Consider the following 14,717-nt stretch of genomic DNA (forward strand, 5'->3'; position numbering starts at 1 on the left):
GGTGAGTCCGGTAAATATCAAGTTCAGTGAAGCCCTGATGTGGCGGTTTAAACAATTTACCTTCAAAATACTAGGACTACTATTGTGTTGAGGAGATTAATTTGGGCATATACCATCATGAGATGGCCCATCAAGTCAACAGCCTTAATCACATGATTGAAGGACCAAAGGTTTGTTCTGATGTCATAAGTGGGAGAAAACGACATAGACAGTAGATGTCAGACACACATCATGGTAGGCTCGAATGGTTAATGTTGCACCCCAACTCTCATAAATCAGCGGTACTTTTTCATATGGCTCCAAGGTTAGGTGCCGGCCGGGTATGGCCCTCGACGATGTTAACTTCTTTTTACATCATTCAACCTCTGTTTTTACAAAAGCAATCCATGCTTGCATGAACATACATACTCATATGTGTATATATACCAGTAGAGATGGGAAGGGTGATTGTAGGTGGATGAAGTGGAAGCTAATGGAAATTCCAAGACCATTCCTTTGTCTATGGCTCCTAATTATGACGTTTGATCTGTCATGGGCTGGAAGTGAAAAGTGTCAGGAAGATATTAGCAGAAGTCAATTTCCAGATGGGTTTCTCTTTGGAACCGCTTCTTCCTCTTATCAGGTTCTTCTTCTTCCATTTCTTTCTTATTATTTATCTTCTTTCTTTTGTGTAAGATGTTTGTGCTGTAATCTCACACAGTTCGAGGGAGCTTTTCAAGAAGGTGGCAAGAGTCTTAGCAACTGGGACGTTTTCAGTCACGTATCAGGTCAGGAAAGGCAACCTTCAATAATTCCCATTTTTAATTTGCCTTGGACGAGTCAGACTCGGTTTAACCAGCCTCCCTTTATTAGTCGAATACTCGAAACTCAAATCTCTGAGTCTCTAAATCAACTCAAAATCGAGTCGACCCAATATTCAGTCAAGTGGGTAGACTTTATCGAGTTTAGGGGGGCAGGCAACCTCCAAGTTTTCAAACTAAATCATTCTTGAACGCAGATACCGTCCTACCCTGCCCATGTCCACCTGGGAACGGGCAGAAGCTCCGTGATGTATGAGTTTTATCCACACCGTCCATCCATTTATCCGTCGCATTTTATTAATTTGAACCAAAATTCACGAAGATCCCAGACTCAAGTGGACCACACCACAGGAAGCAGCGGTGATAATGATGCTCACCCTTGAAAATTCCCTAGGGTCCACCGTGATTTTATTTATCTTCCATCCAAAACCTATTCATAAATTTACATAGACCTGGATAAGGAAAAACACAAATATCAACCCGATCCAAAATTTCTGTGGCCCCAAGAAGTTAATCCCTATTGTGTGGTCCACTTGTCTCTTGGATCTGCCTCATTTTTGGGTCTATATCTTGTAATGATACGATGAAATGTATGAACGGTGTGGATGAAATCCATACAGTACGGTGGCCAATCGGAGGCCCTGTCCAGGGTAGGACGCAATCGGCGTTCATAATTCTTAGCGTAGATTAAATGAGAAAGCACCAGACATAAGGACGCGGATCGCGTCCTACCCCCGCCCGGACGGTCTACTGTGATCTGAGTGTTTTATATAAGCCGTTAATTTCTTTTCTAAGATCATTTTAAGGTATGCGTATAAAATTGAAGCAGGTCCATCGCTCCACTGGACCACACAGAAGGAAGCTGCAGTGATAATGACATCCACCGTTGAAACCTTTCTAAGGGCCACTGCGATGTTTTTTTTATTTTATTTTTTATTTTTTTATATCATCCAACCTATTAACAAGGTCATGCAGGCGTGGGTGAAGTGAAAAAACAAATATTAGCTTGATCCGAAAATTTTCCAGCTCCCAATAAGTTTTTAACGGTGGACATTAAATCCCCACTTTGTGGTCCACTTATGCCTTCTACCTTCCTCAATGCTTGCTTATATCTTAAAATGATCTGAGAAAAGCGATTAACGGCTTGGATAAAACACTTACATCATGGTGAGCCCCACAGAGCCCTGCCCAGACGGATTACTGTCTGCGCGGGAGTAGGACGCAATCCGCGTCCCCGGACATAATTATCAAGTACTCAATTTATGGGAAGAGGATTGGGTACTAAGTAAACTCTATTGGGCCCAGCTCATTTTAAGGGTTGAGCCCAAAACTGAAGCAAATCCAAAGCTGGAGTGCACACCAGTACAGGAAACAGTGAGGATAATGATGTCCACTCTAGAAACATTTCTAGGGTCCACAATAACATTTATTCTTGTTCACCATATCACACACATGGATGGAGGGAAAACACAAATATCAGCTTGATCCAAAACCTTTGTGGCCTTGTTAAGATTTCAATGATAGGTGTTCAATTCACACCGTCCCTTGTGGTGTGGTCCACTTGAGCTTTGGATATATATGGTTTGATTTTGGGCTTATACCCTAAAATAAGCTGGTGGATGGACACATAACTCATGTTGGGCGCATCCTGAGGTACTTAGTACGCAATCCACTTCCCAATTTGTGAACCAGTGAATTATGGTGGGCCACCACCTTGGTAAGCAGCAACACAGGAGCAATACCAGTTTGGCACTTGTAACCAATGGTTGGATGACTTTCGGGATGACACTTGGGCAGTAAGAAAACTCCAAACCTATAGTCAACCTATGATCTTATATTTGTAATAGGGCTAGCAGATGAACATTCTGGGTGGGTCACCGCACATATGCTGCTAATACATCGACAGAGTGCTTGATAACTAAGACATTTGCATTTAGTACGGTATCCTACTCCTAATTAAAGTGCCACTTTTGCGCAGGTTAGGCAGACAAACTCATAGTGGCAAATCTCTTTCTCAGTAATTTCTTGAGAGATTTTTAAAATTTTATGTTTTCTTGTCCTGATATTATCGGGACACCCTCACTCAAAATAAAGTATTAAAAAACTAGTTATTATAACTTAACCAGTAAATCTAAATTTTAGAAAATATGGGTATAAAATGATTTACTTTAGCTTTCAAATAATTTTTTTCTACAAAATCACAATAATTTCAAGATAAAATCACCAATAATTTCAAGCTGATGACCATTTGAAAATTTCATGATAATATTGCATGTCATTCGACACACATGAGCATGTCTGACTGGCTCCAACATTTAGCGGGTGTTTGGAGTAAGCTTATCTTGGTTTCTACTTATTAAGCTGAAGTGATTAAGTAACTTTAAGTATAATTGATCTTCAACCAAAACTGTTTATCTCAAATAAGTTAACTTATCTACTACTGCAAGTATAAAAAGTAATTTATTTGGTGGTATCCAAACAGACCCTTAGTAATAACTGGGGGAAATTTTGAGAAAATAGTTTTCTTTTCATCTCAGTTATCGATGTTCGCAGCACAGAAAGATGGACTATGTCCATAAGGAATGCAGCTGCTTGAGGATGCAGCAATCACCAAGCTGTCCCAAAACAGCATATATATATATATATATATATATATATATAGCCTAAAAACAAGACACAAAACAAGTCACTTGAATCAAGTGGGGTTGATTGAATCATGACCGAACCTGCAAGGTGACTCGACTAGATAGTTGGCTAGTTCATTTTACTGAGTTTTGAGTTGACTCAATGAAATTTATAATCCTGCTACAAAGTATTGACTTCTTTTGGGGTGCTTGGGCTTGATATTTTCCTTCAACCATATTCAGGAAACATTGTGGATGGAGGAAATGGAGATATAGCAGATGACCATTACCATCGTTACATGGTAAACATCTCCCTTCCTTTTTCTACATGAGAATTTCCTCATCAATTAAACTCGAGATGCATTTTTTGATGTAGGAAGACATAGAGTTGATGCATTCTCTTGGTGTAAATGCTTACCGTTTCTCGATTTCCTGGGCAAGAATATTACCTCGTGAGTAAGAAAATTTTCATTTCATACTAGTATTAGAATTTTTCAGAAGACACTAATAATTTTCTTAAACAATCTCAGGTGGAAGAACAGGGGATGTCAATCCTATTGGAATCATGTTCTATAACAAGCTTATAGATTCTCTTATACTCAGAGGTAGTGTTACTCAAAAAGGCTTCACAATCATGTACGATGCCTGAAAATTACTAGATTGATAGACTCATAACTCAACCTAGTCGCCTTTGTTTGCCTAGATTACCTCATGCATATGACCAATGTTTGAAAGCTAATTGATCCAACGACTTAACTTGGTTTGTCTAACAGTGCCTATGATTTATTCACTCAGTATATTAGTATATTGTAAATCTCTTATTGAACATCGATATGACTGCTTAAATTGACTGAAAATGGGGGCAGGAATCCAACCGTTTGTTACCTTAACTCACTATGACATACCACAACAACTTGAGGACAGATATGGTGGATGGATGAGTTCTCAAATACAGTAAGTCCTGGGACATATTGCCCATAGTACCATGCTACATTCTCGGTGAGGCCCATGACTGAATTACCTGTAACATTGATGGGATTTGGTCTCTTCTAGGAAAGAATTCGCGTATTTTGCCAATATCTGCTTCAGGGCCTATGGTGATCGGGTGAAATTGTGGGCCACCTTCAACGAGCCAAACATTGTGGCACGGTCTGGCTACCTCAAGGGAACATACCCGCCGGGTCGGTGTTCTGCACCATTTGGTAACTGTTCCATTGGAGATTCAGAGACTGAGCCTTTTATCGCAGGCCACAACATGATACTATCTCATGCCATGGCAATTGATGTCTACCGAAAACATTACCAGGTAACTACAATGGGTTACATGTGTCAACGTGTGCGTGTCTACATAGTACATGTCTCTATAAATATAGCCCTTAATGTTTTTTCTCCTTCTGTTTTAAAATTTTTTAATTATTATTATTATTTTTTTCTATTTCCTTAATGGGGTTGCAGCACAAACAAGGAGGTCAGATTGGGATCGTTGTGAATTGTGTGATGTATGAACCCCTTAGAAATGAGGAGGCAGATCATGAAGCTGTGAGCAGGGCTCTATCTTTCAATGTTGCATGGTATGATCTAAAGCTCAACAGGGTTGCACACATCCACACACATGTTCTCAGTAACATAGATAGCCAGTGACATAAGGCTTCACAAGGTGCACCGAAAGAAATTGACTAGAAAACCTTTTCCGGTTATAGAAAATGTCTAGCCAACATCAGGGCAGGTTTGGAGGACTCACTAAGGAGCCAAAACAAATTAATAGAATAACCTATTATCCCATAATCAATTAAATGGTGTTTTTAAAACTTGTTCAAATTATTATTTCTATTGCATCCTGGATGCCATAATGCATTTTTACCTCAAGTTTTAAAGATCTAATTATAATTAATCTTAAGTCATTATAAATTACTCTCCCAACATGGCTTTTCCATCCCCTCTTTATCTCTCGTCCCCTCATCTCTCTCATTCTCATTCCTCTCAAAGGTGGCAATCAAAGGTGGGCCCTTATCCTGAGCAGTCAAAATCAATAACTAGACCTTTTTAGTAAACAGACTGTTCATTCCTAGGCTACAATTGGATGGTTAGGATCATCCAATCAAAGTAACTGTAAGAGGTATAGTCAATCAAAGATGGCCAACATGATGGACGGTCCACATCAATGATCATACTTCTCTATATAATTAATTTCAATTATCCATTTAGCCATCTATTGGATGGTTAGGGTCATCTAAGCAAAGTGATTTTTGGGAGGGATAGGCAATCATAAGTGAGCCATGCATGATGGTAGTTCAAATCACTAACAGGGCCTCTATTATAATCAATACGGATAGTCAATTTCATAGCCATTGATTGCATGATTAGGATCATCCAATCAAAGTGATTTTTGGAGAGATAGATAACCAGAGGTAGGCCGAGCATTATGATGCTCAGAATCACTCAGACATTCCTATTATATTCATATGGAAAGCACAATTTAATGGATTTGCTGAAGCTTCAGTTAGCTAAATTGCAAGAGATGAATATCATTGGTTATAAGACTAATGCAAATGCAGAGAATAATCTGTCTGTAGGTTCTTGGATCCCTTCATCCATGGAGATTACCCTCTTGAGATGCGTCAAATTCTAGGCCATCGGTTGCCCAAATTCTCTCCTAAAGATTCTAAGAAGATAAAAGATGGGATTGATTTCATCGGCATCAACCATTACTCGGCTCTCTATGCTGAGGATTGCTTGCACTCTCCTTGTGTCTCTGGCGGTCATGCAATTGAAGGCTTCGCATATATTACAGGAGAAAGAGACGGCATCCCCATTGGAGGACGGGTACTAGCAAGTATTATCTACCATTACTTAATGAGGCCATGGTACAATCTGCAAACATGTGAGTTGGTGGACATTGTTGACCTGGTGATGGGCAATTTCCAAAAGAAGTGGGATTTGGATTGGTTTAGCAGTCAAATAGGGAATTGCTAACACAAGGCGAGGCAATTTCCCGTGTTTAATCAGTAATGTCCATAACCGAATGGTTAGAGTTGTCCAACGAGTAGGATTTCAGCAGCCAATAGCCCCTCGATGAGGTGGCCAGCCAGTTCAACTGTCAATCACTACACATTCTTGCAGGGTCCTGTGAAGGAGCTGCATTGTACTTTTATGTCAGGAGCAGAGAATTAACATTTCATGTTACTGTGTAACTATTTTTCTTTCTTCTCTCCTTCTAACATGAGTTTGAATTGTTCGTGAGTGATTATAGACTTCGCTGCCAACATTCTTCATTGTTCCACATGCGATGGAAGAGATGATCATTTATCTTATGACAAGATACAAGAACACACCAATGTTTGTGACTGAAAATGGTAAGGCACGAGTAGACAATAGTCGAAACTCAGATGCTTGTATTTTCAATTTAACCGAGTGGACTCAATGCTCAGAACCAACAGTACTGAGTCAACTCGTTCATGCTATAAGTTGATAGATTATTTTCACCATTGTTGTTTTGTTTTGTTTTTATTTTTATTTTAGTTTTTCTAACTTGGAGATCTACCTAACCACAAATGATTTCAGGGATTTCTCAAATGGACCAACCTAGTGACTTGGTAGACAAGTTACTCGATGATTTCGAAAGAGTGGAATATCATAAAAGCTACCTTGCTTCTTTAGGAAGAGCTATGAGGTAGAGTTAACAAACATGGAACAATGGGTAACTTTAAATCTCCTGTAAGGAAAAATTCAGACATAACTTGCAGAATGAGGATTTGTCGAGCTTTCAGGGCCAACCCTTCATTGGCTGGCCTTGAGCCTGATTCCTGGGTTAGGTACTGTCAGGTCCAAGCCGAATTTAAGGCTTGAATGATAAGATTTGTTAAGGCCGACATTTGGACAACCTTTTCTCCTAAGGCCACCATGATCCTGAGTCCTCACCCTTTTAAGACTGTTACAGGTGGGGCAAGAGCCTCAACTTCAGGCCTGATTGACAAACAGGATAGCCTTCAAACTGGCATCCAGGTACAACTAGTAAATGGGCCAACCTCTGGCCAGCACAAACCTGGGTCCATTGATTGTTCAACGTTGTGTTATTGTTGATTTTTTTTTTTTTGGTTGTTGCCTACTCTACTCTAACTCAATGTTAACAGATTTTCACCAGGTATTTTTTTCATTCACTATTTCTTTCTTAATTTTTCTTAGATATTTCGCAAAATACAAAAGTTCAAATAGATTCCAGCTCAAGTTTCTATAGTGGTTTCAAAGATTGATGGGTCTTGGAGCATGCTCCATCAACCTCAAAATACACCTGTATTTCTCACAATCTCATGCTAATTTAAGAGCACTTTGTTGATAGGAAAGGCGCAGACGTACGTGGCTACTTTATATGGTCCTTGTTAGACAATTTCGAATGGTTGTTTGGTTACACCAGGAGATTTGGTCTTTACCATGTAGACTTCAAGACGCTTAGAAGGACATCGAAACGATCAGCAAAATGGTATCGGGATTTCCTCACCAGTAATAATTCCTGCACTAAAGAGAATGGGATAAGAAGGAATCCGTCCAATAATAGGAACGCTGTAATGACCACCAGCCTGTAAGAGCAAGACATGGACATGTGACGATACCATGTCGGGGTCATCGTCATCTTTGTTGCAACTTCATTATCACCTTCCTAGCATTAATAATTTCTATGATGACACATAATTTTCCTATTGTTTAGTGCCCTGTAATTTGTTTTAAATAAAGTATTGATAATTTTCTAAAACAAATTTATTTTCTGAGCATGACGTGGAATTTTCCAAATGATGAGTCCAGATATTAAGAAAAAAACTTTTGCTCAGACATGTAATTATTTGATTGGTGTGTTCTCCCCAAAAGGTTAATAACCTCTCTCAAAACTCACTTTTGTACTTAATGCCTTTCTCTAATCTACATAGATATAGTTGTAATCCTCATTAAACTAAAAGAATGCCATTGAACTACTATTAACCCCTTGTTTCAAGAAAAGAAAAAACACACATCTTACATGTATTGCATTATTACTAATTATCTTATGGAAATCTACTGCATTATTTATCATTTATTTGATAAAGAGGATTTATATGATCCTTGAACTAGGATTTGCGCATTCTACTTGGTTTTTTCAGTTTGTACAAGTCGGTCCCCATCACAGTGATCTAGACGACCAGTCTATTGAGCTCACCCATGATTGATGATGCCAGAAAAGATCTCCCATTTTAGAAGAACCCAGCCACCAATCATGGGCCTTTTCCAAGTTGAAGATGAGCAGTTACTACATTCATTTCAACCATCTATTTGCAGGTGACAAATTGAGTTATCCTATTGACGAGATTTTCAGGGCATGGCCCATCTGCAGTGGAGCTTAATAGACCAATAGTTAGGATTATTTTATTGAACCCACTTAAACAAACTGAAATCTCAACATTTATATTTATACATCTTTTGGTATTCCTCTTTAATAAATTGTACGCCCGCTCTTCTTCATCTTCTTGCATACAATTTACATACATCTTACAAGAATGAGGACCAACTCATGCCATCAGCCGGAAATGCAGACTCATAGACACATACGAATGCTGCAAGAAATAACAAGAACAACAACATCTATCATGTTTATCATAACTAGGGAAAACAGGAAAGATGCATATTCATCTACTCTTTATCTATGCATTAACTTTTAACTTACTTCCAAGTCTGCAAGAAGACATTTTATCCCCCAAAAACTGCTAAGGATCCGTTTGCATCATAAGTTACTATACATAAATTACTTAGGCCTCAAGTAGCTTATCTTGGTTTCTGCTTATTCAACAGGTATGGTAGAAATGTATGTTTGGTTTCCAACATCAAATAAGTAATTAATTAAATTTGCTTCAAATTCTCTTAGAGAGAGGTCATGTGGACATCAACAAGGACCACCAACTGCTGGGCCTGGGGTTGGCTTTGATTTAGTATGGCCCATTAATAGCCCTAAAATAAAAGATTCAAAGGCATTCCCATTCCAAATGGCTGGGATGATTAGATGTAAGTGACGTTTAAGGACTACAGACAAAGATGAGCTCCACATGATGGACGGTCCAGATCAATTATCCATCCTCTATTGTAATCGATATGGATCATCAATTTTCTTATCCATACATTGGGTCAGAGTAATGTTTTGGAAGGATTAGCCAATCAAAGATGGCCCCACATGATGGACGGTCTAGATCACTAATTGGACCATTTTTGGGATAACAAATATGGATTGTACATTTTCCTAACCAATGATCAGATGGTGAGGAGCGTCCAATTAAAGCGAAATTTGGGTGTTATGGACAATCAAAGGTGGGACCCACATGATGACAGTTGGGATACCTTATCAGACATTTTTTTCTAGTAGAATAAATAGGACCATCCATTTCTATGTGATGATTGGATGGTTAGGATCATCCGGAGGGATTGGCAATAAAAAATGAGCTCCATGTGATGGGATGTCGAGATAATTGATGAAGCCTTTTCTATTATGATAAACATGGGCTGCCCATTTCCCATCCATTGATTGGACGGTTAGGATCACCATATCAAAATTGATTTTTTACGCAATCTAGATGATTGATCTAACCTTTTCCTAGTAAAACAAATGTGGACGATCTAGTTCCTATCCATTGATTAATTCCATGGTTAGGATAATGTATATAAGAGTATTTTTGGGAGAAATGTGCAATCCATGGTGGGGACCACATCATTTACCGTCCAAATTTTCTTGACTGGAAGATCCTAGAGATATATGCTGATGATTCCAGTATAATCAATTGTAAAAATAAACAATGAAGAAATAAGAAATTTAAAACTGCTCCAAGTTCAATTAATAAGCAAAGCAGCCAAACAACCTCTAATCTGTTTAGAATCGACCAGATAACAGGTAGTTATTATTATTATTTTTTTTTAAATAAATCATGGAATGATAGATTCTAACTATAACAACTTCAGATCTTAAATTATGTCAAATGGGTGCTAAAAAGAACTAAATAGAATGGTTAGATATCATCAAGGCACCTACCTTCAACAAAGTGGCTGGGCCTTACCTGCCAAAAACTACATAATGCATTACATATGGTAGGGGCCCACCACATTTTCCAAATAAAGAGAGGGCACAGGGTCCTGCACTGCACTGTACATGCTAACCCAAAGAAATGGAAATAAGATTTTTAAGGATTTGCCAAAGCTTCAGTTTGCTAAAATTCAAGAGATGAACATCCTTGGTTTTAAGAGTAATGCAAATGCAGAGTATCATTGCTGTGTAGGTTCTTCGATCAATTCATTCACCGAGAATTACCTTCGTGAAATGCACCAAATTCTAGGCACTCGGTTGCCCAAATTCTCCCCTAGAGATGTAAGAAGAGCAAAGATGGGCTTGATTTCATCAGCATCAACCATTACTCAGCTCCTTATGCTAAGGAATGCATGCAATCTCACTCTCCTTGTGACTCTAGTGGTCATGCAATTGAAGGCTTTGCACATCTTACAGGAAAAAGAGACCGCATTACCATCGCAGGACGAATACTAGGAAGTATTATCTGCCATTATTGAATGAGGCCATGGTACAATCTGCAAACATGTGGGTTGATGGAGACTGTTGACCCGGTGATGGGCAATATCCGAAAAGAGGCGAGGTTTGGAATGGATTGGTTTCACAATCAAATAAGGAAGAGTTAGCACAAGGCGATGCAGTTTTCCACATTCAATCAGTAATATCCATAACTAGATTGTCAAGAGTTGTCCAACAAGTAGGATTTCAGCAGCCAATAGCCCCTCGACAAGGTGGCCCACCAGTTCAACTTTCCTAATCACTACACATTCTCACCAGAGTGCTGGGAAGGAGCTGCATTGTACTTTAATGCCAGGAACTGAGAAATAGCATTTCATGTTATTATTTTATTTCTTCTCTCCTTTTTAACATGAGTTGGAATTATGGGTGACAACTTCAAATCTCAAGTCTAGGCAAAATTCAGACCTAACTTGATGACTGTGGATCCGTCTGGCTTTCAAGTTGTTGAGGGTCAAATATTGCATATCAGACCCATTTATTGCATGGATTTACAAGCATGATACCGTTTAATAGCCTGCTTTAATTGTATTTGTAATGCAGAGTGTATGTACGAGCTTGGACCGAAAAGGGTGCTTAAAGCATGGACTTAACGCTCTAATGACACCAAAGCATGGGACGGACCCTAGGAGACCAAGATCGATAGATTTGCACGCCAGGGATCCAAGAAAATCGAGGAATTGAAGCTCAAGCGGCCTGAAAAGTGTCCAGAATGCAAGATCATAAGGTTCCCACCATCCAATCAGTTCGAGACTCCATACGTGGCCTGAAGACCATAAATGAACCGTACACGTAAAATTTCATCCATTGGATCGCTGTGGAATTGGCCCAACAGACATATCAGCCCATAAAACCATTGATTTTGGGCCCGCCCGCTATCCAGATGTACTTGAAAATTGGTCCCAACGCGTTATCTGAGCTGACAATACGGATGGACGGAGCGGATTTCTCACAAACATCTCAGTGGACTCCGCATGTACATCGCGTGTACATAGTGCACCGCTGCCCGCGCCGCACCGGACGGTCAGCCCGGTCAAAGACGGGCTGACCCGTCTCCTTCTTCCGCAGCAACAGCGGACGGACGCTGTCCGTCCGATTTTCATCAGTGGGCCCCCCTCGCTCCCCAGAAAGCTGATCTGGACCGTACATTCATTCCATAGGATGATCAAAACCAACTCCTAGGTGGCAGAACTGCAGAAGAAAGCGTAGATCGGATTTTAACCGTCCAAACGCAGGATGGACGGTAGGGAGAAAATACAGTGGGCCGCACTAAAACCTGACCAAAACCACTCCTTCCAGCCTTTTTTTTCGCCAGGAACCCAATGAACGGGGTGGATTTCTCTAAAAACCATACTGTGGGGCCCACCGATTGTCACAGCGTACCCTGTTTACGCAGGGACGCGCGTCCGTGAAAACCGGCCACGGTGGTCCGTTCTGTGATCATTATCAGGGTCGGATCAGTGATCCAGACCGTCCAAAATTCTTATAAGTGGGTCTTTACCCCAACCAAGAAGAAAAAAACGGAGTTTGGGACGTTCCTCCATCTCAAAATTCATACAAACGCAAACTGTTTTGCGTTCGTATGCAAGCTGGCTGCGTAAAAACGGGTTCCGCAACCTATTCCGTTCGGGACTCGACAGCAGCTCTCGGAGGAGACTGTTCATCTTTAAAAGGAGGTCCCGGTCTTGGGTTTGAAGGGAGGACGGAACGGAATGGAAGTGAGGAAAGAGAATCAGCCTCGTTTTGGGGAGCTACGGCTGCTGCTGTGAACGGCTGGGAGAGAAAAAGGGAGTTGCTGCTGCTGCACGTGGGGGAGGCTCGGTTTTGTTTTGGAACGTGGCTGCTGGCACATGTGACGGAGAGAGAAGGGCTGAACGTGGAATAGTTTGGCACGTGAGGAGCAGAAGCTGGACAAGGCACGGTTCTGGTTTTTCTTTTCTTTTTCTATAATCTAGCCCATATCATGTGTGGCTAAACCTCTTAGCTAGGGCTAAGAGGTGAAGCCTGTAGCGAGATGGGAGACTCCATTGTATGCTGGTAATTTAATCCAAATTTCTAAACTGAATTTGATATATTTAATTATTAAAGGAATATTTTTCCTAGCCTTTAATGGTCTGTTGTGACTGAAATTACAATGGGATTGCAAGGGCTTTGAATATTTCTTTCTTTTTTTTAAGTTTATGAAGTCAGGAAGCCCTGTTGTTCATCATTGCTCCATGGGCATGGTTGGATGACAGTACCCTTCCTGATCCTCATACATTATTGATTGGTTGGTAATTAGTTTAATCCTGTTGTTTGCTTTGTCTCCTGGCATGGTTAGATGATGGAATCCATTCTAATTCATATACCTTTCATCTCTTGAAAACCAGATCAAGTAAGTTCAGTTTAAATTCCATAAACATTGATGCAAGCATAAGATCTTCCTGATCTCTACAAGTGGATCCTCTGAATCCCTAGTTTCCTTCTTCTGAATTCCTTAAAGTTTTAGATAATTATTCCACAATTACTTTCTAAATTCTATTTGGTTTAGATCACATCTTAGTCTAGTTCTATTTCTACCTAGTTTCAGGAAGCGTACAAGTTTCAGTCCCTGTGGATTCGACCTCGGTCTTACCGAGTTTATTACTACATCACAACCCTATACTTGGGAGTGAACACAAGTCCAACCCTTCATTGGCTGGCCTTGAGCCTGATTTCTGGGTTTGGTGTCAGGTCAAGCTAAATTTCAGTCTTGAATAATTAAGATTTGTTCAGGCTGATGTTTGGACAACCTTTTCAACTAAGGCCACCATGATCCTGAGTCCTCAATCTTTTAAAACTGTTCCGTGTAGGGTCAAAGCCTCAATTACAGGCCTGATTGACAAACAGGATAACCTTCCAAGTGAGGTCCAGGTATATGACTATTAGATGGGCCTATTGATTGTTTAAAGATGTCTCATTGGTCCTTTTCTTTTCTTTTTTCTTTTTCTTTTTTTGGTAGTTACTCACTAAGCTCTAACTCGACTTTTAACTGATTTTTAGCAAGTAGGTTTTCATTCACTATTCTTTCTTAACTTCACTTGGACATGTAGCAAACTACAAAAGATTAAATCAATTCCAGCTCAAGTTGCTATGGTGGTTTCAAAGACATGTGCCTGGGAACTCACTCCCATCAACCTCAAAATAGATGTAGTTTTCTCACAGTCTCATCCTAATTTAAGAACACTTTATTGATAGGAAATGCACAAACGTTCATGGCAACTTTGTATGGTCCTTGTTGGAGAATTACGAATGGCTGTTCTGTTACATCAGGAGATTTGGTATTTACCTCCAATAATGAGAATGGGATTCAAAGGAATGCCATAATGACCACCAGGCTGTATGTGTTTGACATGGACATGTGATGATAGTGATGATACCATGTCATGGTCATCGTCATCCTCCTTGCCATTTTCATTGTCACCTTCCTAGCATTAGTGTGGTGTAATTTGTTTTAAATAAAGTATTAATAGTTTTCTCAAACAAATTTTCTGAGCATGAAGTAGAATTTTCCAAATGATGAGTCCTGATAATAAGAAAAGCTTTGCTCAGACAAGTAATTATTTGGTTGGTCTGTTGTACCAAATGTTTAATAACCCCTCTCAAAACCCACTTTTGTACTAAATGCCTTTCTCAAATCCAAATGGATACAGTTGTAATCTCCATTAAATTAAAAGAATGCTATTGAAC

The 14,717-nt window shown here is 39.7% G+C and overlaps 1 protein-coding gene across 2 annotated transcripts; it reads left to right on the plus strand.

Annotated features, from left to right (window-relative positions):
* The first annotated feature begins 302 nt into the window (after window positions 1-302).
* LOC131229484 (beta-glucosidase 18-like) lies at window positions 303-8,175 on the plus strand. Of its 2 annotated transcripts, none has more exons than XM_058225541.1 (12): window positions 303-622; window positions 701-767; window positions 3,668-3,726; window positions 3,801-3,876; window positions 3,955-4,029; window positions 4,291-4,378; window positions 4,478-4,730; window positions 4,880-4,995; window positions 5,998-6,247; window positions 6,675-6,777; window positions 6,986-7,094; window positions 7,766-8,175. In XM_058225541.1, exons 1-12 carry the CDS (start codon window positions 323-325, stop codon window positions 7,872-7,874), a joined length of 1,605 nt encoding a protein of 534 aa, XP_058081524.1. In that variant the 5' UTR covers window positions 303-322; the 3' UTR covers window positions 7,875-8,175. The 2 variants fall into 2 exon arrangements, with proteins under 2 accessions (XP_058081524.1, XP_058081463.1); XM_058225480.1 differs by having other exon boundaries at window positions 311-622; window positions 7,761-8,175.
* Window positions 8,176-14,717: the final 6,542 nt, after the last annotated feature.

The sequence above is a fragment of the Magnolia sinica genome, chromosome 1 (assembly GCF_029962835.1).
Source record: "Magnolia sinica isolate HGM2019 chromosome 1, MsV1, whole genome shotgun sequence".
NCBI classification, from domain to species: Eukaryota; Viridiplantae; Streptophyta; class Magnoliopsida; order Magnoliales; family Magnoliaceae; genus Magnolia; species Magnolia sinica.

Bases quoted from the DNA above. Each gene is read 5' to 3' on its own strand.
- LOC131229484 (XM_058225480.1), top strand. From the start codon at position 323: ATGGCCCTCGACGATGTTAACTTCTTTTTACATCATTCAACCTCTGTT. The intron at 623-700 runs GTTCTTCTTCTT...AATCTCACACAG, and splicing joins CCGCTTCTTCCTCTTATCAG to TTCGAGGGAGCTTTTCAAGA. The intron at 4,379-4,477 runs GTAAGTCCTGGG...GGTCTCTTCTAG, and splicing joins TGGATGAGTTCTCAAATACA to GAAAGAATTCGCGTATTTTG.